General features: G+C 47.6%; 2 protein-coding genes and 1 non-coding gene across 22 annotated transcripts in view; all 3 read right to left on the bottom strand.

Moving 5' to 3' along the window:
• Positions 1-524, bottom strand: part of SDC3 (syndecan 3) — a 49,056-nt gene extending 48,532 nt beyond the window's left edge. Inside the window, exon 1 of the mRNA XM_068917375.1 lies at positions 208-524. Coding sequence (XP_068773476.1) covers positions 208-309 — 102 coding nt within the window. The 5' untranslated portion in view covers positions 310-524. The remainder of the gene's footprint in view (positions 1-207) is intronic.
• A 6,340-nt stretch (positions 525-6,864) lies between these two features.
• Positions 6,865-23,008, bottom strand: part of PUM1 (pumilio RNA binding family member 1) — a 78,840-nt gene continuing 62,696 nt past the window's right edge. For 12 of the 20 annotated variants that reach the window (XM_068917129.1, XM_068917125.1, XM_068917128.1 and 9 more), the window contains 8 exons: positions 19,275-19,542; positions 18,591-18,720; positions 17,461-17,595; positions 15,850-15,987; positions 14,001-14,126; positions 12,879-13,000; positions 11,235-11,427; positions 6,865-8,641 (listed from right to left, as the gene is read on the bottom strand). In XM_068917129.1, coding sequence (XP_068773230.1) covers positions 8,510-8,641; positions 11,235-11,427; positions 12,879-13,000; positions 14,001-14,126; positions 15,850-15,987; positions 17,461-17,595; positions 18,591-18,720; positions 19,275-19,542 — 1,244 coding nt within the window. In that variant the 3' untranslated portion in view covers positions 6,865-8,509. The remainder of the gene's footprint in view (positions 8,642-11,234; positions 11,428-12,878; positions 13,001-14,000; positions 14,127-15,849; positions 15,988-17,460; positions 17,596-18,590; positions 18,721-19,274; positions 19,543-23,008) is intronic. The other 8 variants (XM_068917133.1, XM_068917127.1, XM_068917131.1 and 5 more) reach the window with 1 other exon arrangement.
• LOC138062077 (small nucleolar RNA SNORD103/SNORD85) lies at positions 10,805-10,890 on the bottom strand. Its single transcript, XR_011136076.1, has one exon. It is a non-coding gene; the product is annotated as a small nucleolar RNA SNORD103/SNORD85 (small nucleolar RNA).

The following is a 23,008-nucleotide window of genomic DNA, read 5'->3' as shown; positions in this document are numbered from 1 at the left end:
GGTGCAGGGTGCTGCCCCAGACCCCCCCGCACCAGGTGCCGGTCCCCCGAGCAGGGTGCTGCCCCAGACCCCCCCCGCACAAGGTGCCGGTCCCCGAGCAGGGTGCTGCCCCAGACCCCCCCGCACCAGGTGCAGGGTGCTGCCCCAGACCGCCCCCCCCGCACAAGGGTGCTGCCCAGACCCCCCCCCCCCCGCCCGGCCACTCACCAGCGCGACGCGGCCGCGCAGCCCCAGCAGCAGCAGCAGCAGCAGCGGCACCGCGAGGCGCCGCAGCCCCCGGGCCGCCGCCGGCGGCACCTCCCCGGGCATCTTCCTGCCGCAAGGACGGCTCGGAGCGGCGGCGAGGGAGGACGGCGGCGGCGGCGAGGAGGAGGAGGAGGAGGAGGAGGAGGAGGAAGGGCCCTTTGTTGCCGCCGCCCGCGGGAAGCGGCGGCGGAGCGCGGCGGTGTCGGTGCTGGCCGGAGCGGCCGTGCCTCCCCCGGCTGCCTCGGCCCGGCCCCCGCAGGAAGCGTGCGCTGCCGGCCCGCCCCGTGCGCCGGGCGGGGGGGGGGGAGGAGGAGGAGGAGGAGGCGGGAGGAAGCAGCCGGCCGCGGCCGCCGCGCTCCCCCTACCGAGGGCTGCGCCCGCCGGCTCCTGCCCCGCCGCTGGGGGGCGCCCTCGGGCCGGGGGGGGGGGCGCGCTGGGGCAGATGGGGGGGTGGGGTAGATGGGGGGGGACAGATTAGAGGGGACGTGGGACAAACAGAGGGACGTGGGGCAGATGGGTGGGGGGGACCCAGGGGCAGGTAAGAGGGGATCTGGGGCAAAGAGGGAGACCTGGGGCGCATGGGGGGGGGTCTAGGGCAAATGGACAAGGGGACCCAGGGGCGGATGGGGGGGCACCTGGGTCAAGTGGAGGGGGACCAAGGGGCGGAGAAGAGAGGACCTGGGACAAACAGGGAGACCTGGGGCAAATGATGGGGGCACCCAAGGGCACCTGGGGCAAATGGACAAGGGGACCTGGGACAGTCGGAGGGGGGGGACCTGGGGCAGGTGGGGGGGGGGGACCCTGGGCAAATGTGGGGGACCAAGGGGTAGATGGAGAGGCAGTGAGGAGATGAAAGAGGGACCCAGAGGCAGATAGAGGGGAACGTGGGGCAAATGGGGGGAGGACCAAGGGCAGATGGGGGGAGCCAAGGGGCAGATAGGAGGGGACCTGGGGCAAACAGGGAGACTTGGGGCAAATGAGGGGGGAACCCGGGGGCAGATGGAGGAGGCCACGGAGCAAACGGACAAGGGGACCTGGGACGGTCGGAGGGGGGGACCTGGGGCAGGTGGCAAGAACCCGGGGCCGGAAGGAGGGAACCTGGGGCAGACGTAGGAGGGGAACCAGGGGCAGGTAGAGGGAGACCTGGGATCTCCTCCAGGGACACGAGAGGGGAGCCCCTCGCTCTGCCCCGCTCCCTGGCACCTCGCCCTCCACAGGCCCCGCAGTCGCCCCGCGCTGGGCCACCCCCGGGGCAGCAGTCGTAGCTGGGGAGGGGGTGAACCCCCCGCGCAGGGGGGACGGGCGGGAGCAGCCGCAGGCGGCCCCAGGCCGCTCCCAGCAGCATTTCACTTGGACCCCCACTGCACCACCGTCCTCGCGCGGTACCCGGGGCCGGAGCACCTTCCTCTCGGACGTGGCCGAAAGAAAGCGATCGCTGTGATTTATACGTGGGGAAAAACGCGCCGCGGAGCCGCCCGGGGTTACGCGGGGAGGCTCGGGCAGAGCCGGCTCCCCGTCTTCCCAGCTCCGTGTCCATAGCTTAGCCAGCCCCAAGAGTGCCGTGCCTCAGTTTCCCTGTCCAAAAAACAAGGATGACGGTGGGACCGGGGCGTACAGCCGCCGGCCTCGGCAGCGCTGCTCGGAGTGACTTTCCCGCGGGTGCAGGGCCGCGTCGCTGCCGGCCGGGGGGGGGGGGGGGCCCTTCGCACCGAACGGAGACGGCAGCTCAGTCCTGAAGGGTCCGGGAGGCGGTAATTATGGGATAAGCTGGGAACAGGAGGGAGGGGATATAAATGAGTTGTTTCTCTTACACGTGTAATTCCTTCTAATGGATTTCGCACACTTTCTGCGAAAAGCCTAAAAATACACTTGGATTATCATAAAAAAAGAAAAGCTTATTGGAAGGCAAAGCTGTGTGTTACATCCACATCCGAAGGCGGGCAAGAGGCGAGCGGAGGGGTTGGGGTATTCGCCTGTCCCAGCAGGGTCAGTATTTCAGGAGGGGAAATAAGCCACATCCGGATAAGAAATAAGAGGCATCCCTTCGCCGGGGCATTTCCCGCGGCCGCAAACGGGGCACGGGAGCCGCGTCCCAGCCTGGCTGCCGCTCCGGGCTCCTCCGGTTAAAGCACCCCTCAACCTGCTGCTCGGCGGCGATGTTCGCCACGCGCCTGCAGGCACGACACCAGGTCGGCAAAGGTTTGGCAGGCAGCTCAGCTCGGCCCCCGGCGCGTCCCCCTCCTCCATGAGCAGCTGGACCCCGTTTCTCATGTCAGGATGGGTGTCGGGACGCAGGAAATGGCGCTGGACCCCAGCCACACTGGAAGGTGTCCACGTCCGGGTGGCATCCCCACGCTGGCACTTGTGGCCGGGGGCTCGAGCGAGTCCCACTTCTTTGCAAGGACTGGGGCAACACAGGGCCTGATGCTCTCGGGCTGCGATTCAGACCTCTCCTAGGCCAAGGTTTAGTCCCCCGCGTAGACAAGCCCCATCTTCAGGTGTCCAGCATGGAGCTGAGCTATGAAAACCCTGCACTTGGTCTAGAACAAGCGGGGACGGTGCTGTGGGGCGGTGGGCGACCATCCTGTGCCGGGGCTGTGCTGCAGCTGGGATCTTTCAGACCACCAGGGAATAACCAAGAGCAAATGGAAAATTGCAAAAAAATAATCTTTTGAGGGTCGTATGGGAAAAATTCGGGTGCAAAACATCACAAGTGGGAAGCAGAGCTCCTGGACTCTCTTCCTAAGCCTTGCTGTTGCCCCATGTGGCTCTGCACGAGCTACAGTGCTGCCCCCTGCCTCAGTTTCCCCATGTATAACACAGAGTTAGTGACACTTCTGCATCAACTAATGTCACATTAAGTTAGGAAAATGCTTCTTCTGTCCTTAGACCAGCAACCCGGCGTCTGTCCTCCGGGGCTCCGCTGTCAGTTCTTCCATTTCAATTGCATGGTAATTAACGGAGCGGGGGGAGGTCCCTCTGGTGGCCCAGCCATGGTCTTGTGGCCCCCGCTGGGTGTTCCCAGCCCCAGGGAGGACCCCAGGCGATGTGACAGTGATGACAAGGAGCACCGTGACCCTGCCACGTTCCTAAGGCTGCACCGCCCCGCTGTGGCCGCGGCCACCCCTGCAGCTCCAGCCGGGCTGGCAGCGTGGCCCCTCGCCCCTCCGCTCCCCAAGGGCCTCCACACCCTCACCAAAGCTTCAGTGACCCCCATCGTCCCTCCAGGCAAAGCATCCTCCCCCCCAGGCTGGCCAGTGCCCCATGGAAGAGCGGGGAAAGGAGCAGACCCGCTCCGGGTTTGAGCCCGGAAACGTGTCAGAGAAGGCTGAAATCCCTGAAGGTCCCCACCAAGGAGCACCTGGGTTTTGTCACCTGAGAGGTAGCTCTTACCTCTCAGACTGGGTGACTGGGTGGAGAGAGGTGCATGAGAGGAGCAGGACAGGCAGTGGCATGTGGAGCAGGGTCCTTCCCGCCCGAGCCACCGGGGTCCCCCTTGGAGGGTCCACAGGAGAGGAGAGCCGCTCTCCGGTTGCCACTAGGCCCTTTCCAACCCCTCCTGCGGCTCCCCTGGCAGCGGGTACTCTTGACTTGCGCTCGGGGTGCTCCCCGGAGGGTCCCACGGGGCCACCTCCCTCCCCGGGGTGAACATCTGGATCGTAGCTACTGATGGATCATGGCTAGCGTGGTGGATCACGGGTAATGACGGATCACGGCTAAAGGTAGATTATGGCTAATGGTGGAGCATGGTTAGCATGGTGGGTTGCAGCCAGTGATGGATCATGGCAAGTGTACTGGGTCATGTACCTGCCCCTGAGATCAGATCCGACGCCAGCAGGGATTTGAAGGAGCGTGCTCTACCCGTGGGCTATGAACGTCCCCCAGCTCGGAGCAGAGCACCCCTTAGCCCTGTGTCCCATCTCCAGCAGCGACTGGTAGCGATGCTTAGGAGCGACCGAAGCAGACTACCCGGCCGCACCCCCCGATAGGCCCACGCCGCCCCTCTGTGCTCCCTTCCTCGCCGCCCCTGGCAGGACCAACACCGGTGACAAGCCGGGGAGACTCCCCTGGGCTCAGTCCCTGGCCGTACTAGGTCTCCCTTTGCTCCCCCCACGGCTGTCACCGCCACGTGAAGGGGCGCACGGGCAGCAGAGTTCAACCATGGCCTGGAGAGAAAAGTCAGTCAAAAGCGCTTGGGAAACACTGGGGAATCAGTAAGCTCGTACCCCCAGGGATCACGGTGGTGGGATAGCACCAGGGAGAGCAGATGTTTGGCTGAGAAAGCGATCCTCAGACGGGCCAAGGAGCTGCTGAGGTCACGTTTCAGAAGAAAGCACTGAGCCTGGGCCCAGGCTCAGAGCCGTCCTTAGCAGAGCTGCCTGCTCTCACACCTCCCACCTGAGATAGGTCTGCAATTTTAAATAAAATAAATTAAAAAGAAAAAAAAAAAGCCTTCATCATGTTCTGCCCCAAATCTGAAGACAACAGCAATACCATCCTGATGCTTAGTTGAGCTGCTTCACTACCACGGCTTAAATGAAGCGGTAAATAGCTACGGCAGCTGGGAACACGTGGGATGGGTGCTGCAAGAAGCAAGACTGCGCTCCAGTGCCGTCTGTGATCACCCCCCATCCTGGAGGCTTTTTGACCCAGCCTTTTCCCCCATATCCTCAGCCCCTTTCCCCCTTTGGAGACCAGCCGGGTGCCACGCGCTATTCACACCATCAGCTCTGAAACCACTTGCAAGAGCTGTGAAGTCTCGGGGACGCAGCACCTTGGCGCGACTGTAACCCTCCCGCGAACTCCAGCAGCCGCCCCGGCTCGGTGCGACCGCCGGGCTTATTGCATATACACTCCGGCTGGCTTAAAAGCCAGGGGGAAAAGGTGTCAGGAAGCCCAAGTCAGGTCTCCGAGCTAAATTTAACAACAATACGTGTGAAAATCGGTTAAAAACACTGCTGGTTCACATGGATGGTGTCTTTTCTTGATGGGTGTGAAGCAGAAAGCGGCAGTGTGGGAAGCAGCAGTACTCTGACACAGGCGGAAAAGCAGACACCCTCTACAGCAGAAGGCACCGGTGTGCGAGCGCGTGTACAAAACCTTAGAGACAAGCACTTAAATCTCGGGGAACACAGCGCGCTTTTCACAGCTGCGTTGATTTTGATACGGCTACCTTTTAGGGTGAAGGCTAGTCCACGAAAATTTGCACTCGCCTTCAAACAAGAAGTACCACATTAGACTCCAAAATCCTGTGTGAATGCACTAAATACTGGTTTCCTGTAAAACGTGAGGGTTTTTTTCCTGCCCCGCCATCAATTTATTACACAACACTGTCTTTGCACAAATGCTTAAGTTGGTTTGAGCTACCTGGATTTCCAAAATGATTTTGAGAACATCCTTCAGAAAAGCATCTTTAAAAGCAAAAGCCCTTGAATTGCAACAGTAAAATAGGGAAGAGCCTTTAAACTGGCAAACGAAGAGAAATCGGTAGGAAGAGGAGGCTAATTTTCCCACCGAGCAGGGGTCACCAACGGAGCCCTGCAGAGATGCGTGTTAAGGTCAACGTGTTCAGAAGCGGTCTGGCAACGGGAATGAAAAGCAGAGACAAAGCTTCCTCGCGCCACTCCGTTAGGGGCACGAACACCACAGGCAAATGGAAAAGTTGCACAAGAGCCTCGTGACATTTAGCGACCAGACGGTAGGCGGAGGATGAACTCGGCGTAGACGCGTGAAGCGGTGCAGGTGCAGAAGAACGAGCCTAACAGGGGCCCAGCCCTGGGCTCCGAGCTGAACGTCACCTCTCGGGAACGAGATCTCGGGACCTCGGAAAGTTTCCATGGAAACATCAGCTCCGCGTTCAGCTGCGGGCAGAAGAGCAACGTGCTCTGTTGCTCTTGGAATAATTCTCAAGGGATGCCCAGAAAGCATCAAGTCGCTCGGACGCGTCCCCACCCTGAACGCTGGGTGCAGCTCCACGTCTGCTGCCACGACCCTTTCTCCCCACATCCCAAAACCTGAAGAAGTGGAAAGGAGAAACATAGCTATGCTATAGCTTCTGTATAGCAATCAACTCAGTAGACCGAGAATCCTAGAGCGCAAAAAGGGCACGAGGGGAGGATGAGAGAAGCACAGGAAAGCACAAGCGGCACATGAAAGGTAACCAGGAAAAATGATTCACTGCCTCCTGCAGCAAGAGCTGCGGTACTGAAAATGATCCAGGAGACAGTTTACAAGAAGGTGGTACTTCTTGCAAGTTGTTCATCTCAAACTTACTGCCACAGAACGGATGCTGTGGGTGCTTGAAGTTTGCACAGGCCCAAAAGGTTTAGATAAGCTCAAAGGAAAAATAAAAATCCCAAGGGCTACTAAGCACGTGTCACCTCCAGGCCAGCAGGTCGCAGGCACAAGGCAGACGGAAGGGACTACTGCAAAGTAGCGATACGCGGGCGCTCCGCTTTTGTTCTTCTCTGCAGATCTGCTGCTGGCTGCTCTTCAAAACGGACAGCAGGACCCTCGGTCCGATCCAGGCAGGCTGCTCAGAAAGCAAGAGGCAAAAGGCAAGGAGCAGGTTTGTCGTGGTGGCACTGTACTGGAAGCGTTCAAAATAAAGCAACAAAGCCAGATTCCAAAGTTCTGTATTTTTCAAAATAAAGATCACACGTTGTTTAGAGACAATCTACACAAGAGTTACAAAAAATAGTCGCCCAGGCATAAGCATACACAGGTTTGTTAATTATACACATATGGTTACAAGTGTGCTTGCAAAAAAGTTCATTGGAAATATACACAAGGCTCTGTAAATGTACACCGTGTAGTGTTACAATTCTATATTCAAACAAGGAAAATTGACAGTATGTTACATTCACTTACAAGTAGACAAAATGCAAAATACAGTTCATCTTCTGTACAAAAAGGGAAGGTGATTCACACTTTACAAGGTGAAAAGGGACTCTGATTGTAAGGAAAACTAGGGGATTCTGTACTTTTGCACTTTTTTTTTTTTCTTACTGTCACAAAATAAGCAAAACATTACTTTTTAAGATTCAAAAAAACACTATTTTGAACTGAATCATTTTGTATAACATTTAGAAAGGATCGCTACTGTTCAACTAGGTGACAAATAAAACCAAGCATTTTTTTAAACATTAACTAGGCTGTATAAAGAGAACATTTCCTTCAAAAGAAAAAATTTACTTCTGGTTGAAATTACAATTTACAATATACAACACTATATGCTACGACCATAAAAGGTGTGAATATACACTGAAATGCACAGGTTTTGCTAATTCTTTTTTCTTACCAAAAAACGGGTTTATGTCGATTCAAACTTCTCCACATTTACATTACAGAGGTTTACAAATGTACAATTGTACAGTCAGAAGTATGTTCCACTACTAGGGTACATTATAGATACAGATCAGACATCAAAACAAGAAAATACTACAAATTTTTATATATGTAAAGTCTACACCAAGTATACACTATATATTTATAGAAGCAAGACCAAAGCCGAGTTGGATTTTTTTTTTTTCCCTCATGCTAAATAATCAAATTTTGTCTTTCAATGTTAACAGAACAAACTGAGTAGGCAGTAAACGAATACACCCGCTCCCAGCCCCTCGCTTTAAAAACTTTCTGGGTGTACGTTTTCTTCCAAGAACGACCGCTAAGCTACCTCCTTTAGCATGTTATACTCAAAAAAACAAAACAAAAAAGCAATTAAAAAGTTTCAAAAACTTAATTTTTTTTTAAACTGAAGCTTTAGCAAGTTGATTTTCTTTTAATATTTATAAACAGCGTTAAATGCGTCCTTTGTGCCATTTAACTAAAATTCAAACTTCTCGCTGACTTTTGACTAAAAGGAGAAAAACAGGTATTTGCAAAAAAGTTGCCTGCAAGGCAGAAGAATTAAAAACGTTTTTTTTTTTTTTCTTCAAACCAACCACCCTGAAAGTTTCCACATTTGGAATATAGATACAACAGTGAACAAAAATGTGGCCTTCCATGTACATTTGATACCTATGTACAAGTATTCTATACACCAGTAAAACAGCAGGGCAATTAGTTAATTAAAAAAAATAATTAGTACATGTTATGCATAATAAAATTAAAGAAATTTACAAAGGCTTTTTTCTGTTCTTTTTTCTTTTTCTTTTTTTAGCAGTTTAGCAACCATAAAACATTTCTAACTGTATATTGGAATATTGTCGGTTGCTGGTTGTAAATGCCTGACGGCCAGTGAGTTTCTCTGCAGTTCACCGTCTCAAATGATACCGTTCGGTGGTCCACAAATGGGCCCTAGGTCAACCCCGTTTTTCATGTAGTATTTCTCCAGCTTGGCCAAAATGTGTTTGCCGTAGGTGTATTTACGCAGGGTGGCAATGTGAGGCCGGATCTAAAAGAGAGAAGGGGGGAAAAAAAAAAAAAAGAGGAATTGAGGCTTAGTAACCAGAACCACAGTCGCATCCATCCTAAGAGTTTGGTGTCCTTGTAAGGTCAAAGCATCTGCCACCAGCGCCACGCACAGAAGACCAGAAAACGCTTGCGATATTAAAGCGTCGCTTGCTGTAATCACCCTCAATTACCACAAATCAAATTAACGTTCCATAACTCACTGACGTGCTTTTTTAGGTTAATGCCAATAGGGACTTCTGGTCAAGCAGGTGGCATCTTCTTAAGCCATTTACAGGCATCAGCAATTCGGTTTGATCCGAGAGCACGGAGGACTACAAAGCTTTGTCCAAACAGAGGAGGCTGCAAAGACACGAGTCCTTGGCGCTCGAGCTGATGGCGCACTGATGCGCTGCCCTCTCCTCCAGGGACCCAGCTCCATCCGCACACCCTCTGGGGCACACGAGCCTATTGCTAATGCCAAAAAAAAAAAAAAAAAAAAAAAAAAAAAAAAAAAAGCGCACCAGAAGAGCATCTGTAGTGCGGTCGAGGAGCTTTCACTGAACTTGAGCTGAACTGAAAAAATAAGTTAGCACTGGGCGTTCAGCAGGGTCTTTTACCTCCTTCCACGTTGTACTTCAAAACTGCTGAAAGACCGAAAGAGTTCCCAATATGAATTTCAGCAGTATATTTGAAACAGACACCTGGAAAGGCAAGCAACAGTCCTGGGCCTAAGAGCAGTTTAATTTTTAAACCTGACGATGAAAATAGATTTTCTAAACAGAGATGAGATCTGTGGAAGTGAGCTTCACACGGTCAGACTGTTTCAGAATAAAAGTCGCTTTCAATTCCCCTATAATTACTGTCACAGGAGTAAAGCCACCTTTATTGGAAGAGTAACCACACACACAAAAAAAACCCCTACCATTTTAGCTGCAGTAATACCATTAGGCTGCTGAAGTCCTGCTGGACAGTTTCAGAAGGTATGAGGTATAAGGGCGATTCATTTTCATTACTATACGAGAAATATCCCACACCGTTAGCAAGTTCCTTCAATAACACAATTACGATAGACTTTTAACTCTAAAGCAGCAACTGCAGACAGGATGAGAAAGTATCTCGAGCATAATGCACAGCACTCCCTTCTCCTGCCCTACTCCGGGGGGGTTCATAGATCATCATTACTTGCCTATGTCAGGACTGACTGTAAAAGTCTCACGGGAAAACCATCCAAGTTCATCCTGTTTCATCACTCCGCCACTCAGCTCTTGTTCAACTTCAAGAATCCATCTTGTAAAAAGTCATTAATTTATGCCTTGGCCCTCCCTACATCACATTCCCTAGGTAGGACAGCTACACTGAGATTATGGAAAAGAGAAGCCTTCCAGGTGCAAGAGTTGTTTCTTTCTTTGTCTTCATACCTAAGACAAAATTTTTACTGACAGAACTGAGGGTTAATTTTTTTTTTTTTTTTTAATATAAGAAGAGGTGCTGTCGTGAACAGTAACGAATAAAAACTGCTTGTTTGCTCTAATAGCAATTTTTACACTCCAAAAGCAACAGTCAATACACTCAGTCTTTCCAGGCTTCCGTTCAGCTTGATAGCATAGTTAAAATAGTTATATTCAGCCAGTCTTATTTAGCTGTCATCCTAGCTCTATTTTTGACAGCCACACTGATAACCTAATTAGCATTTTACTCAAAAGACTTTGCTTGACAGGAACAAGAACATGTCAGGAAAGATCATTCATGTATTTTATAGAGAGCGCGCTAGATAAAGCACACGATTAGCAAAGCTACAGGTCATTCTGCTACAGTTCAGCTGCATCTATCCCTTTGCATACATCTTTTTTTTTTTTTTTTCCACGTGTCATTTTTTTCCAATAAATTATTTTGGATTAATACAGATCTTGGTTTAAAAGGACTTCTCTGAATGATTCCTAAACCTAAGATAGAATTAACATCACTGCCTGAGGACTATTTCAATTGCATGTATGCTGTCTGTTAGGAACAACACGTGCGTCCCCTTAACATGACGTATCCTAACGGCTAACCTGACTTTCCTGACCAGGACTGTGAAGCTGGGAGATGAAGTGACAGGCTGTGCTGCCTGCCCTCAGAAATGCAACAAGCAGCTCTGTGTTAGGGCTTCAGGTGTTTCGAAGAGTCTGGCTCAGCTCTGCTGAGTACATAACACAGCTCTCATTAGCGAACAACGTTCTCAGTGAGGGCAAGCGTGTCGTCATTGCCAGACCTTTGAAAGGCACCTCGCAAGGCACCAAACTGGTGGTGCTGCTACAGCCAAAAATCTTAGCATCTTTATTATTCACTATGCCACAAGTGCAGAACTAGGTTACTAGGTCAGGAGAGACTGCTAGAAGCAACCAACTAATTTTAAGCCCAAATGGAATCTCATTATTTCACATTTTTATATTTCAGCTCTTACTTTCCTGCTATTTTGAAATCTCTCTGTTGCTAGGAACGTCTAATAGCAAGGCTGATTCTCTCAGCCTTGTTTTCGCTCTCCAACCAGTATGGCAATGACACTTTTTAAAGCACAAGCCCCATATCCCTATCAACTCTCAGCAGCTGCTTACCTTGTGCATGACAATCTTCCGCTGAGCTGGTTCTGCCACATCGATCATCTTCTGTACCACATAGTTGGCATACTGATCTTTCATCATGGTGTATAAGGCACTGTGAGGGCCATCATTCATAGTGCACACCTCATCGATCAACATGGCACGCTCCGTACGGGAGGCATGAGTAACACATTTCTCCACAACATTGCTGTAACAATAGGAGGAGGACAACCTGTGAGCGTGCAACATTCCTATCGAGCTTTTTGTTCAATCCCAACTCGCTCTCCTTATGTTTCTAGCAAGGGCAGACCATTTGGGAACGACATATGTGCTGGCATAGAAATTCAGCAGTGTGAAACAGAAGAGCAGTCCAAGGAACACGGACATATACGCCGCACACGTTTTCAGATCAGGGATTTGAGTGGGAATTTGGATCAGTGCAGGTTTTATTTCACTCAAATTTATTTGTGCATCTCTATAGTGACACCGTATTTGAGAGCAATGTCTGTTCTCGCACCATGCCCACTGCAGAAGCATACGAGCTGCTCTTTGTTTGGCTTTTCTCAGTACAGGAGCTCAACGGGAACGGAGGTCCAAGGTTAGAACAACAGGGAAATGCGATTCAGGAACGAAAGAGCTTAGCGAAGGCAAAGAACTTCCAAAATTCCTGAGCACATGAGATCACTAGTCTCTGCTCTCTGGAGATCCAAGTTAAATAGGATGTACGAAAGGGGGAAGGAGAGTTTTGCCAGCCTTATCTTCTGCCTCCCTGACTGAATCGTAAAATCGCCAAGTGATTTGCCACAACTAGCACTCGGCTCAGGGGACATGCTACACTAATTAACACTCTATCTGGAAAGAAGGTTAAAACAAAGAGCAATACCAGTCAGGGAGGAAGAATTTGAAATAACAGCATTAAGACTACGCTCTCCAACTCCTGTTAATACTGCACTTCCCTTGCATCCGTAAGTATTAAAGCACTCTTTTAGCAATCACCAAAAGGGGGGCATATTTAGCCTCTGAAGAGCTCAGCCTACATGTTCAAGCGACTAGAAACACAAGAGGAATTTACAAGTGTGAGAAGCATTATTTAATTTTTTCATCCTCTCTATCCATTAAGGTACCTGGATTTTACTTCTAGCCATGTCTAGCTCTGTAGCATCTGGAGTAACAACCTCGGACTGTTCCAGCTTCACTAATGGGTTATCATTACACATTTATCTCAAAAAGGACTGCAAGACTTAGCATATAAAAAGTGCAGATTCTTCTAAGAAAAACGGAATGAAAAAGAATTGTTACTACATTTATTTCCCAAGCTTCCCTGTGGCTTGACACAGCCTTCTAGAGGTAGCACAATGCTCTACAGCATGTTATTATCCAAGGGATAGCCTCCACTTAAAAAATAACTCTGGGTCAGGTTCAGGAATTTGGATTAGAACTACTCTTTTGACATTTTCACCCTCCTTCATTACCACTTAAACTTACCTTGCCAGTCACTCATCCCAGTTTTCAAGCAGTTATAAATAGCACTCTGCTGTTAAAGAAAGTTATTTTCACCTCCTTTCATCTACCTACAACCCCACCCCTAAACTCTTCTGCAACACCAGCATGTGCCCGTGCTCCCACTGGGCGTGGAGACTTTAAGGAACAAATTCATACCTAGCAAATTTATGTTGACTCAACACCAGCACGTTGCCTCTAATTTCTGCTACAATCTTGCTCTTATCCTCAGGCCGACCATGTTCTAGTACATGCTGGATAACATAGTTCCCATACTGATCCTGTTTTGAGAGACAGCAGAAGTGTGTGATGAAATGTGGACAGGAACCATTCGTATCAAACTAGTTCCCAATGTGCATCAAGATTTATAAACTTAGACTAGATACTAATTTAAATATCTACTGGTTAACTCATGTAAATACTTTCTACTTCTACAAAAATGTGCATTCTAAAATTCTACCAGGAGGTAAAATACTGCAGCTTTGCACCAAACACAAAACTCAAAACAATGCACTTAAAACAAGCAGCGTATTGACGTTTAATATTCGAGTTTCTTTGGTTTCTCCAAGGTCTAGAATACCAAAACACGTCCCAGAGGGCTAAGGCACAGTTGTAGCTACGGGAGATTGTCCATACGCATGTTCATATCCCAAATGTGCGTCTATTTAGATCACAGGAGGTATATTTTTTCACTTCATAATGCCGAAGGCACTTTGCTGCCCAACCTCTTCCCACCTTCCACGTGTTTAATACGCGAGTACACAGGACAGGGCTCATCTGGTATTATATCCATCGTGCCCCAATAGCAGAAGCCTAGGAATACAAGTTTTCAGAAGGTCTGCAAAGCAGAGGGCGGGCAGGCAGGCAGGCAGATGTGCATAAAAGCAAGACTTTAAGAAGCCCAATTACTAAGGACTTTCTTTTCCTAAAAGCAATCACCTCTTCGCATCAAATCCCTTAGGATCCTACGTGCACTGCAGCTTCTGGAGCGAAGCGTTTGGACGCACATCCACTCAGTACTGAGATACTTTTCTTAAGGAAAAGAACGGCAACTCCGATGCCGCCTTCTGGAGGTTTGCACATAGCCAAAACTATTACTAATCACGTATTTCTTGTCCACCATGTTCCTTCCCATTCATCCTCAGAAACTCAGCTCCTATGTTCACATAACCCTAGCAGCACCGTAGCTGCAGTCCCAGTTAGGTTGCTGGGAGCCTTCCTAACGCAAAGCAGTAACTAAGAAACACCTCACAGCAACTGCGTCCTCATCCTGGCACTTACCTGAACAAGCTGCTCAGTGTGTTGGTGAAGCTCCTCCAAGATGGGAAGAGTCTGCTCGGGAAGACAGTGCTCTAGGATCCTCTGAATCACACGACAGCCATACGGATGGGTAGACAATGCAAAAACCTGCACTCAACAAAGACAGGCAAGCACAGGCAGCGACACATCTGTTAGTCTCTGTGAATCCTAGTAACCTTTTTGAATTACCCGAACACATGGCGATATTTCTCGGGCACGGTAGGTAATGCCAACTCCAGAACTCTTTGCTCGCGGCCCTGCAGCTTTATATAGCATAAACCAAAAGCGGAAACATCTGTTCCTCACTGCCACAGGAGCGCTGGGTGATCACAGGCACACCATGTCCCTATCTGTGCTTCAGCTTCTCCATTCATAAAACAGGAAAACAAATGTTAAAATGACTCCGTTAATAAGAACATTGGGAGAGCCAGGCATTACTAGAAGCTGTGTTAAAACACTGTTTCAGAAGTATAAAGCCTGCATACTGTTTGCCAGTTACATAATTAAAGCTATGTAAGAAAGAGTATGAAACAGGTTTAAAAATATATATATATATGTTCAGCAAAGGATTCTCCTCAACTATTTGGGTTTGTTTAAAAGCCTTAACTGTGCTTAGGGGAAGTGCAACAAAGAACCTTCTTTCTCCTCCCTAAAGGGTAAAATAAAATCTGTTGGTAAAACATACAAGCCACCACATCCCTGTCATTACTGTGTGCAGTTTACCATCTAAAAGCAAAAAGTCCCATTTGGTTGCTTAACATAAACAAAAATAGCAAACTCAAGCACTTAAGAGAGTCTAAAATTTGTAGCAACTGTTTTGAATTAAACATGCAGGAAAACAAGACTTCACGTGCAATCAACTGCAGAAAAATACTCTTCGGGGGGCAAGTTTCATCTTTCGTATGAAAGTTCAGGTGAAACTGGGACTGTTCATCAAAGATAATTTTCAATGCCATCAACCAAGTTCCCAGCTGCACTTCTGCCTTTTGCCTGACTCCCTAATGGACGGTCCCACAGCCAAACTCTAACCAGCAAATTTGCCGAGCAAGTTTCCAGCTAGGATCCCGCTTGTTTTGACATAATCGAGCAAGGCCACATTTTCACAGCTGCTCCAGGAGCAGCCAAACTAATAAAGCCTCCTCCTTCCTGGCTGTAATAACCCCAGGCCCTCCTCGCATCCCTGCGGCAAAATCCTCACTACTTCAAAGCCCTCCTCCAAAGCCAATTAAGGTGAAGCTGGAAACACTCAAAATAGTTCTTTTATAGTGGAAGGCAGGCCAACTACAACAAGAATGAAGCCAACTAAACAATTAAATCAATATCCAGGACATCAATTCATGAGAGGATAATTAAAAAGAAAAAAAAAAAAAAATCACCACTGTGAGAATGAAGCTCAAGCAACTGTCCTTTCCTAGATGAAATTCATGTTTTTCCCCCAGTTTGGGACCCCTGGGAAATAGTCTTCTAAACCATCCTCACAAAAGTACCATAATGAAAATTTACTATACCCGTCACAACACTCTGCTCACCACCTTTACTGTGAAGATGGATTAATAAGAGACTTGTTTCCCCCATCCTGCAATCAGTCAAAAATATTAGATGTTGCAGGCAAACAGATTTTTTTTGCAAGGCTGCTTTACTGTGATATACCTCCACCAAAATTGCACCAGGGACATGACCAAAGAGTTTTTAGGCTCACATTATTGCATAAGTCTTTCAACCGATGCTTGCTAAAATTTAAAACCCAAATATATGAGTTATGGCAACTAAAGTGCTATTCAAAGCAACATGTAAGAATCAATGAGAGTCAATAGCTTGTTTAAGAACTTACCTGCCCCTTAAACGCATCAATGATAAACTGCAGGGACTGAGGCTGCACGCACTCAATACACTTCTGCACCACATGATTACCATTCTGGTCTTTCACACACTTCAGGACATGGCCATCTAACTCCCGTACCATCTCATTCTATTAGGAGGAGAGAAAGACAAACAGAAAGCACCACCAGGATTCCTCGCTGACAAAGATCCATGCAAAACGTTTGCTGCTAATCATGACAAAGAATATGAAAGGCATGAAAGATGCTCGGCTGTATTTTAGTAACCCCAATGAAAGCTTTCCAGTGGCTGAGTGTCGAGATTACACTACAAAGCCTCCTGCTGTGCTGCAGAAATCACCCAGAAAAATGCTATTATCAAGTGAAGATAGAAGACTCATCTCAAACATGAGCATCCTCTTAAAGGTAAGTATTCAATTCTAGAATTCTTACCAGTAGGCAATGCATTCAACTTTAGAGCGTATCCCTCACTCTCCTCCTCAAAAAGAAAGAAATCTAAAATGTCCAAACTTTATTTTTTTATTTTTCCCTTGAATCGTACATCACTGAAATGGAACCACCCCGGGATAAGAACTTGCTAGCAATTTAAGAAGGTAAGGCAATTTCGTATGATAATTAAGGAAGCAAAGCAAATGCAATTTACATATGATTAGTGTAACACCCAGGCAGGTTTAAAAACTTCACCACTGGGAAAAACAGAATTGAAGAATCTTGACTATTCAGCAATACTATAAGACTGGAAGACACCAGTTTTGCATCTGATCCAAAAAACGGGTATTTTAAGAGCACAGAGTACCCCAAAACACCATTCTGGAAGAACACGTTGCTAAAGACTTGGGCCAACAGCGCCACGGTTTGGGCCATGACTTGCCACTGTTGAAATACAGTGCTGTGCTAAGGCAACAGGCTTAGCTCAGGCTCGACCTAAAGGGAACATGCATTGCTGAAGCCTGTTTCACTTTTTTTCCAATTCAATAACCTAAACTGAGATTCCTGTATTATGATTCCTAACGCTTTTGCTAGCTAGCGTGCATAGTGGATTCTTCATCTCAATTCACAGTTAAGAAAATCCTAGAGGAATAGCTTTATTAATGAGCTTCAAGTAGAATTCAGGCTATTTCCCACTTGGGTCTAACGCCTGGTCTGGCTTGACACAAACTGGGAGCTGCTCGTACATCTGACTGGCAGAAGGAGAATACTGACCCACATACTCAAGCAGCCACGTCTCAACGAATACTAAAGGCAAAACGCTGACAGCTACTTACTTAAAGGGATTTAAAAAAAAAAAAAAATCTTCCAATTCACTATCGTTCTCAGTTTCCCCACCAGCCAGACTACATAATCTGATGGTAGGGAACACTGGGAATCTTTGGAGAACCAACACCATCAACTGTTAAGTGGAACAACAGGACAACAATGAGCCCCTGTGAACAGTATCACATACTCGTCATGCATATTAAACAGAAAAAAACCCACACATACCATAAACCAAACCAACAGAAAATCAGCCACAAACAACATAACAGTAACAAGAGTTTGCAGCTCACGGCACCAAAATGCAAGGAACGTTCAACACCAAGAAGAAAGTTAAAATTGAAACTTACAATTACCTGCTGGTCTGGGGGAATAAACTCAAGGGCCTTCTGAATCACCCTACATCCGTACATCTGCAAAGCCAGGGACAGAACATGCCCACGGATACGTTCTGCCAAGGCTAATTTTTGTTCCAGGCTGCCAAACTGGAAAGATTGGGGGGGGGGGGGGAGGGGGGGGGGGAAAACACACAATCATTACAAGAAGAAATCCCTCGCGTGGCCTAACAGCCCTCCCAAGCCTGAACTAAACCTGAAGTGTTAAATGAGAGGCTTCAACGCCCCAGTCAGGGTACCATATCTACCAAAACTAAACAAAACAACCCTAAGTGGATCGGAAGAGGCACAAGCAAGATGTCTGTTCTTTGTCAGATATGCCCAAAGCATGCAAAAAAACCTGCAAGCATCAAAGGTGCTGCAACCATTGGAGTGACGTGCACCAGTTCGCAAATGCGGAAAAACCCTTAACACGGTTGCTATAAAAATCACCGGATAAAAGAACTGCTAAGGGCTTGGTGTAGAAGGAATCAACCAATCTTCAGAAGGAGAAATGGGTACCTACTGAACCATTTTTCCTCATGAATCACTAAAATCAGCAATAGAGGAACTTGAAAACACTGATTTGTAGATTGTGAGAAACTGTGGGCACTCTACTCGGTTGGAATTTTCAGTAGTCCTAAGGGAATCTGGTCTTACTCAAACTAAAGTCAAGCTGACCATTATTCATTTATATTTATATAAAAATATATTTTGCATTTATATATTCATATTCCCATTAGGAAAATAAATTAATACATAAATCTCAAAATCCCAGTTTGCCTCCTTTGGTGAAAAGGTGCGCTCCCTTCCAATGGATGCTGTTGGCTGGCAAAATTTGTTTTGCTCCTAAATACATGAGTACTGACAGTTCAGCACAGTGTCCTTGGAAACTGGAACTGGTCTTTTGTATGGATTTAAATTTCCTAGATATATTGCTTTTCATTCCTACACCTTTCGCATCTCAAGGCAAAGGTTTGCTGTTGAGAAGTTGTTTTGTGAGCCTCACGCCTCAAGAGTTTTTAGGAGTTTCACTTGAGCCCATCCACTACCTCAAGACAGCAGACACCTGAACAGGACTAGCAAAGACGGGAACGAAGACTTACTTCAAAGAACTTTTGGATGACGTAATTTCCAAATACGTCAACCATCAATTGATAAGCTGCCTGAAGGATCTCGTTGAACACGAGCTGACGTTCTGCTGGGGTAGCACGCTCCAGTTTCAGCTGAATAAACCTGAAAAAACAGGGTTGGTGTGATGCCACTGGCACATAAGCCCTCACCACATTTGTTATCACAAGTTCATTCAAAAGTCTCACGCGCCGAGTTCTTACAAAACATTCTCTGTAAACCATAGTTGCCATGTGTCACAGCAATCTGAAACCTTGGGTAGAGACAGTCATGAGGCTTACGGCTATTTAACTGGTCAGAAGCCCAAAATCTCCTCATTCCAAGCAAAGCAAGTCTCAATAGAGGAATACAGCAAGGTCTCATGTCCATGCAGCTCCTTAAAATAGAACAGTTAAGCTATGCCAGTGGGACTAGCAGACAAATTATGAGGAAAGAAAGCTGCTCCTTAGAGAGGAAACTCTTGGGGACAAATTCTGATAGCATACGATCTATAAAAAGGAGGGTCAGAGTGTTATGCTGTTTGGCTTAATGTCTTTCTCACACCTCCTTTTCTCTGTTCTGCCTCTTTGCTTCAGGATTTGTGATATAACTGCAAACTAAGCTAAACCAAAGAGCAGCTGTCTCAAAAGCTTCCCACGGTACAAGGGTTTTAATCCCACCTGGATCCATGCTGATCTTGGGAGAATTCCATGATGTGCCCAGCAATTTCCCTCAGCTGCAAATTAGGGTACCGGTTATTGCGAAAGTCTTCCAGCAGCCTGCTTCGGCCAGAGGGCATAACATCAGACATCCCATAGCGCAAGCGAGATGAAGGGAACAGCGTGCTGCTGGGGCTGAAGAGGCTGGAGGCACTGCTTGCGCTGCGGTACTTGGCTTCAGCTCCAGGAGCAGCAGAGATGTAACGGCCACTCCCATTTGTGAGCCCTCCTGCAAGACATGAAAATAAGGATGTTTCAAATGGTAAAGGAAAGTGGTTGAAGGATTAACTTACAAAACGATGCACAACCCGTGCAGGCTGTTTTCCTTCCAAATTACTCCTTTTTCACTCTAAATAGAGTTCTGACATGGTTCAGCGGGCAAGTGCTCCCAAACAATCTAGATGAACAGCCCCAGAAATAATTTAGGTGGGGACATATTCAAGCACAGTTCCTTAATGCGGCATTGCATTAGGTGAGGATGAGCTACAGATTTCTGCAAAGAACAGGCTGTAACAACTTCTGTTCTTGGCTCTGTGCAGAAAGCGTCTATAACAGGCAAAAATGTCAATTCCTCTGCCTGGATTTTTTTGCTAACTTACTGTTTCATAATTATCCCTATCCTCAGTTTTTTCATCTGTCCTGTTGCTGTGTCAAAGACTAATTTAAAAGAAACCAAAGAGGTGGCGGGGGTGACGGGAAGAGAAGTGAGATGAAATTAGGCAACAGAAAGGCAGCAAGAAACAAGTAAAACAATTTGAGATGGAAAAAGTCGCTCTCTGTTCTGTTAACTACACGTAGAAGTCACAAAGAAAAGCCCGAATAACAACAAACAAAACCCAGCAAATACATACCTCAAAGTTCTGTGCTTTCACAAATGCCCTAGAGACTTTTCATCTATGTTAAGACAGCCTCTGAGTAAAGCAGTGTAGCAACAAGGACTAGGTAATGATTCTTCATAGAGTTAGGAAACTGCACGTGCTGATAGCAACCAACTTAAAACTGAAAACGTTGTTTTCTCGCCTGTAATTGCCGAAATTTGCTCTCTTTCCAGGCTCGCTCAGCCTTATCACTTCTCACAGCTTCAGCAGTATTGCAGTGTACTCTCCCTTTTCTTGCAGGGCTTGGGATCCCTCTACTGGTCAAATACCACAAACTGCCTTGCTGACTATGATTTTAAGCGAGCAGGACAGAGTCTTCCCTAGAGAAACAGTCTCCTCAACAGGGAACCTGCCATCTCAGCCGCCACTGAGAGGCAGTAAGGGCAAAGCACCTGAAGAACAAAAAAAAAAAAAATTCAGCAAGCAGTCTTTGCGAAGGAGGAGAGGGGAGACCTTCAAGGAACACGACTGCAGGTCTGTCTGTAAGGGGAGCAGATCTTCTTCTGGCAGACATGCAGATGGTAGCGTCCAAAAAAAAAAAAAAAAGACAACCAGCATGTACCACACTTCTCTGCCAGCAATGCCTTCTTGCAGGAAAGCAATGAGAATTAAGTAACTGATAACAGCCTAATTCAGTTCCCGTCTCGAGCTGGGCAAGCCTGTTCTAACTTCTTTGCAGTAGGTGCCAAACCTCCACTTCTCTAGTGGAAAGTGACTTGGGAGTTTCCTGTTCAAATACCTTTTTCTTGTGCTGCCTTGCCAACGGCTGGCCATTATTTTCCTCCACTTGCCTTCTTAATCGAGTAAGAAGTCTGAAAAGTGACCAAGTGATATTCCTTACTCCCAAAAGGCTCTGGATATTCAAGAGAACAGTAAAACACCTCTCAGGCAAAAGGAACCAAAAAAGCAAGCTACGCAACGGGGCACTGATACTCCCTATTGCATTCAAAGAAACCAGAATTACCATTTCTTCTGGAAAGCCTGGAGCAGCTAAGAACGGTAGCGCTAACTCACTAAATCGAAAAACAGTATTTCCTCATCAACTCCTGCAAACGGCTATAAAAAGAAAGGGCTTAGTCCTTATACTGTATCACCTATGCTTCATCTCTTCAGATGGAAAGCACAGCGTGTACAGAGGAAGTCCTCTCTACCAGAGGTTTTAGAGCAAAATCTTTTCTTTTTTTTTTTTTTTTTTTTTGGAGATTCTAAACGAACTGTGAATTACTCAAGTTTGCCGTCTGTCTCTCTTCCCTCTGATCGAGAGGCTGACTGCAGATCTCCGCATAGTCTTCAGTGCTGTTCTGAGATTAGAGATCGCGACAGGGGGTCAGGTTTCCTCAATAAATCTGTCAACCAGCAAACGCTAGAAACCTTGGAGCACCTCAGCTGCTTTGTGCTAGAGCGCGACTGGGAGCACAAGGTCTCTTTGCCAGTTGCTGAAGGAGGCTTCAATGTGGTCTCACCGACTGCTACAATAAACCAGCTTCTGGTTGAAGAGTAGTACGCAGAGGTTGGAAGACGCATCGCTGAACCTCTTGGAGAGGCTAAGAGATAATAAAAGGGGCAAAAATCCCAAAGAATGGACAGGACTCCTGGAAGATGCTGACATGGCACTTCAGCTTCTCCTGTGTCTTCAACCCAGAAAAAACCTAAAAAGTGGGTCTGCCAACTCTTTGGAGACATCCAGTCATGCTCACTCCAAGCTGCCCACGTTCATCATTTCGTCCCGTGCTAGGGCAACAAACCAGTACAGTATGCTGCAACAACACTAACTTGTACGGGGCAGGTCACAGAAATGACAGATGCAGCATGGCTCTCTCAACAGCAGTGTGGCTAACAGAGGAAGACTGTATTTTCTTAAAAATGACCGGGATATATGAGGAGAAATCTACCTCTGGGGAGCACAAAGAGCACAGACTCTTTACCCTGGTGCCTCCAAGGCAGGAAAGTTATTCAGCCTTGCACTGTGGCCGTAATGACTGAGCGTTTCCGATCTTGAAATGGTAACGCATGTTCTCAGTGCTTGCCGGGACACTTTATGAGACAGATGTTAATACGAAAGAATTACTGAATTCAAGGAGAAAAAAAGGAGGACAACAAAAGGATGGGTCAAGAAGTGAGGAAAAACAAGAAAAAAAGAAAACAGAAAACAAAAAAAACGGGGAGGGAACACAAAAGCTGCTGTCTGAAAACAAAGCCCTCCTTAAGCAAGCTTCCAGTGGAATTTCCTTAGGGTCCTCCAATTGCCCTGAAATGCAGAAGGTCCTGGCATGAGAAACAAGAGACAGACGGAAAATAACAAGATGGAAAGACAGCTCTCTGACAAAAGCAGGCACAGCAGACTGGGCTGCCGTTCTCCCCTTGGGAAGGCTTGGCTCAGCAGCCAGGAAGGGCAGGAGACAGCAGACCCCAGGATGCCCCTCCAGTTGGTCACAGCTAACTGGTTACCAGCTCCCTGGCCAGTTTTCACTTTTCAACCCACAAGGGCATGCTTACCTACAGGTGTTCTGTCTCGTCTATGCAAAGTCGTATCTGCTGTAGACACCTTTGAGTTTAAAGCCTGTCATTTAGCTAAGTCTTCCTCCTCCAGTAGTTCTTTTTGCAAAAACTGCTTGCGTGTTATTTTTAGTACTTGCAATTGCCCAGACATTTCATAAAGTCACTTTACAACAGCAGGAAAAAACTTAACTTGATAAACACACACCATTTTTCACAGTTATGAGTTTTCAGAAAGCCAAAAGAGCAGGCAGGAAATGAATCTCTCCCTGCTTCACACAGCACCCAAAACCAGCAGAGGAATGGCTTCCACATCCATGA

This window comes from Struthio camelus, chromosome 23 (genome assembly GCF_040807025.1).
Source record: "Struthio camelus isolate bStrCam1 chromosome 23, bStrCam1.hap1, whole genome shotgun sequence".
Classification (NCBI taxonomy): domain Eukaryota; kingdom Metazoa; phylum Chordata; class Aves; order Struthioniformes; family Struthionidae; genus Struthio; species Struthio camelus.
This window is presented reverse-complemented; position numbering and strand designations above follow the sequence as displayed.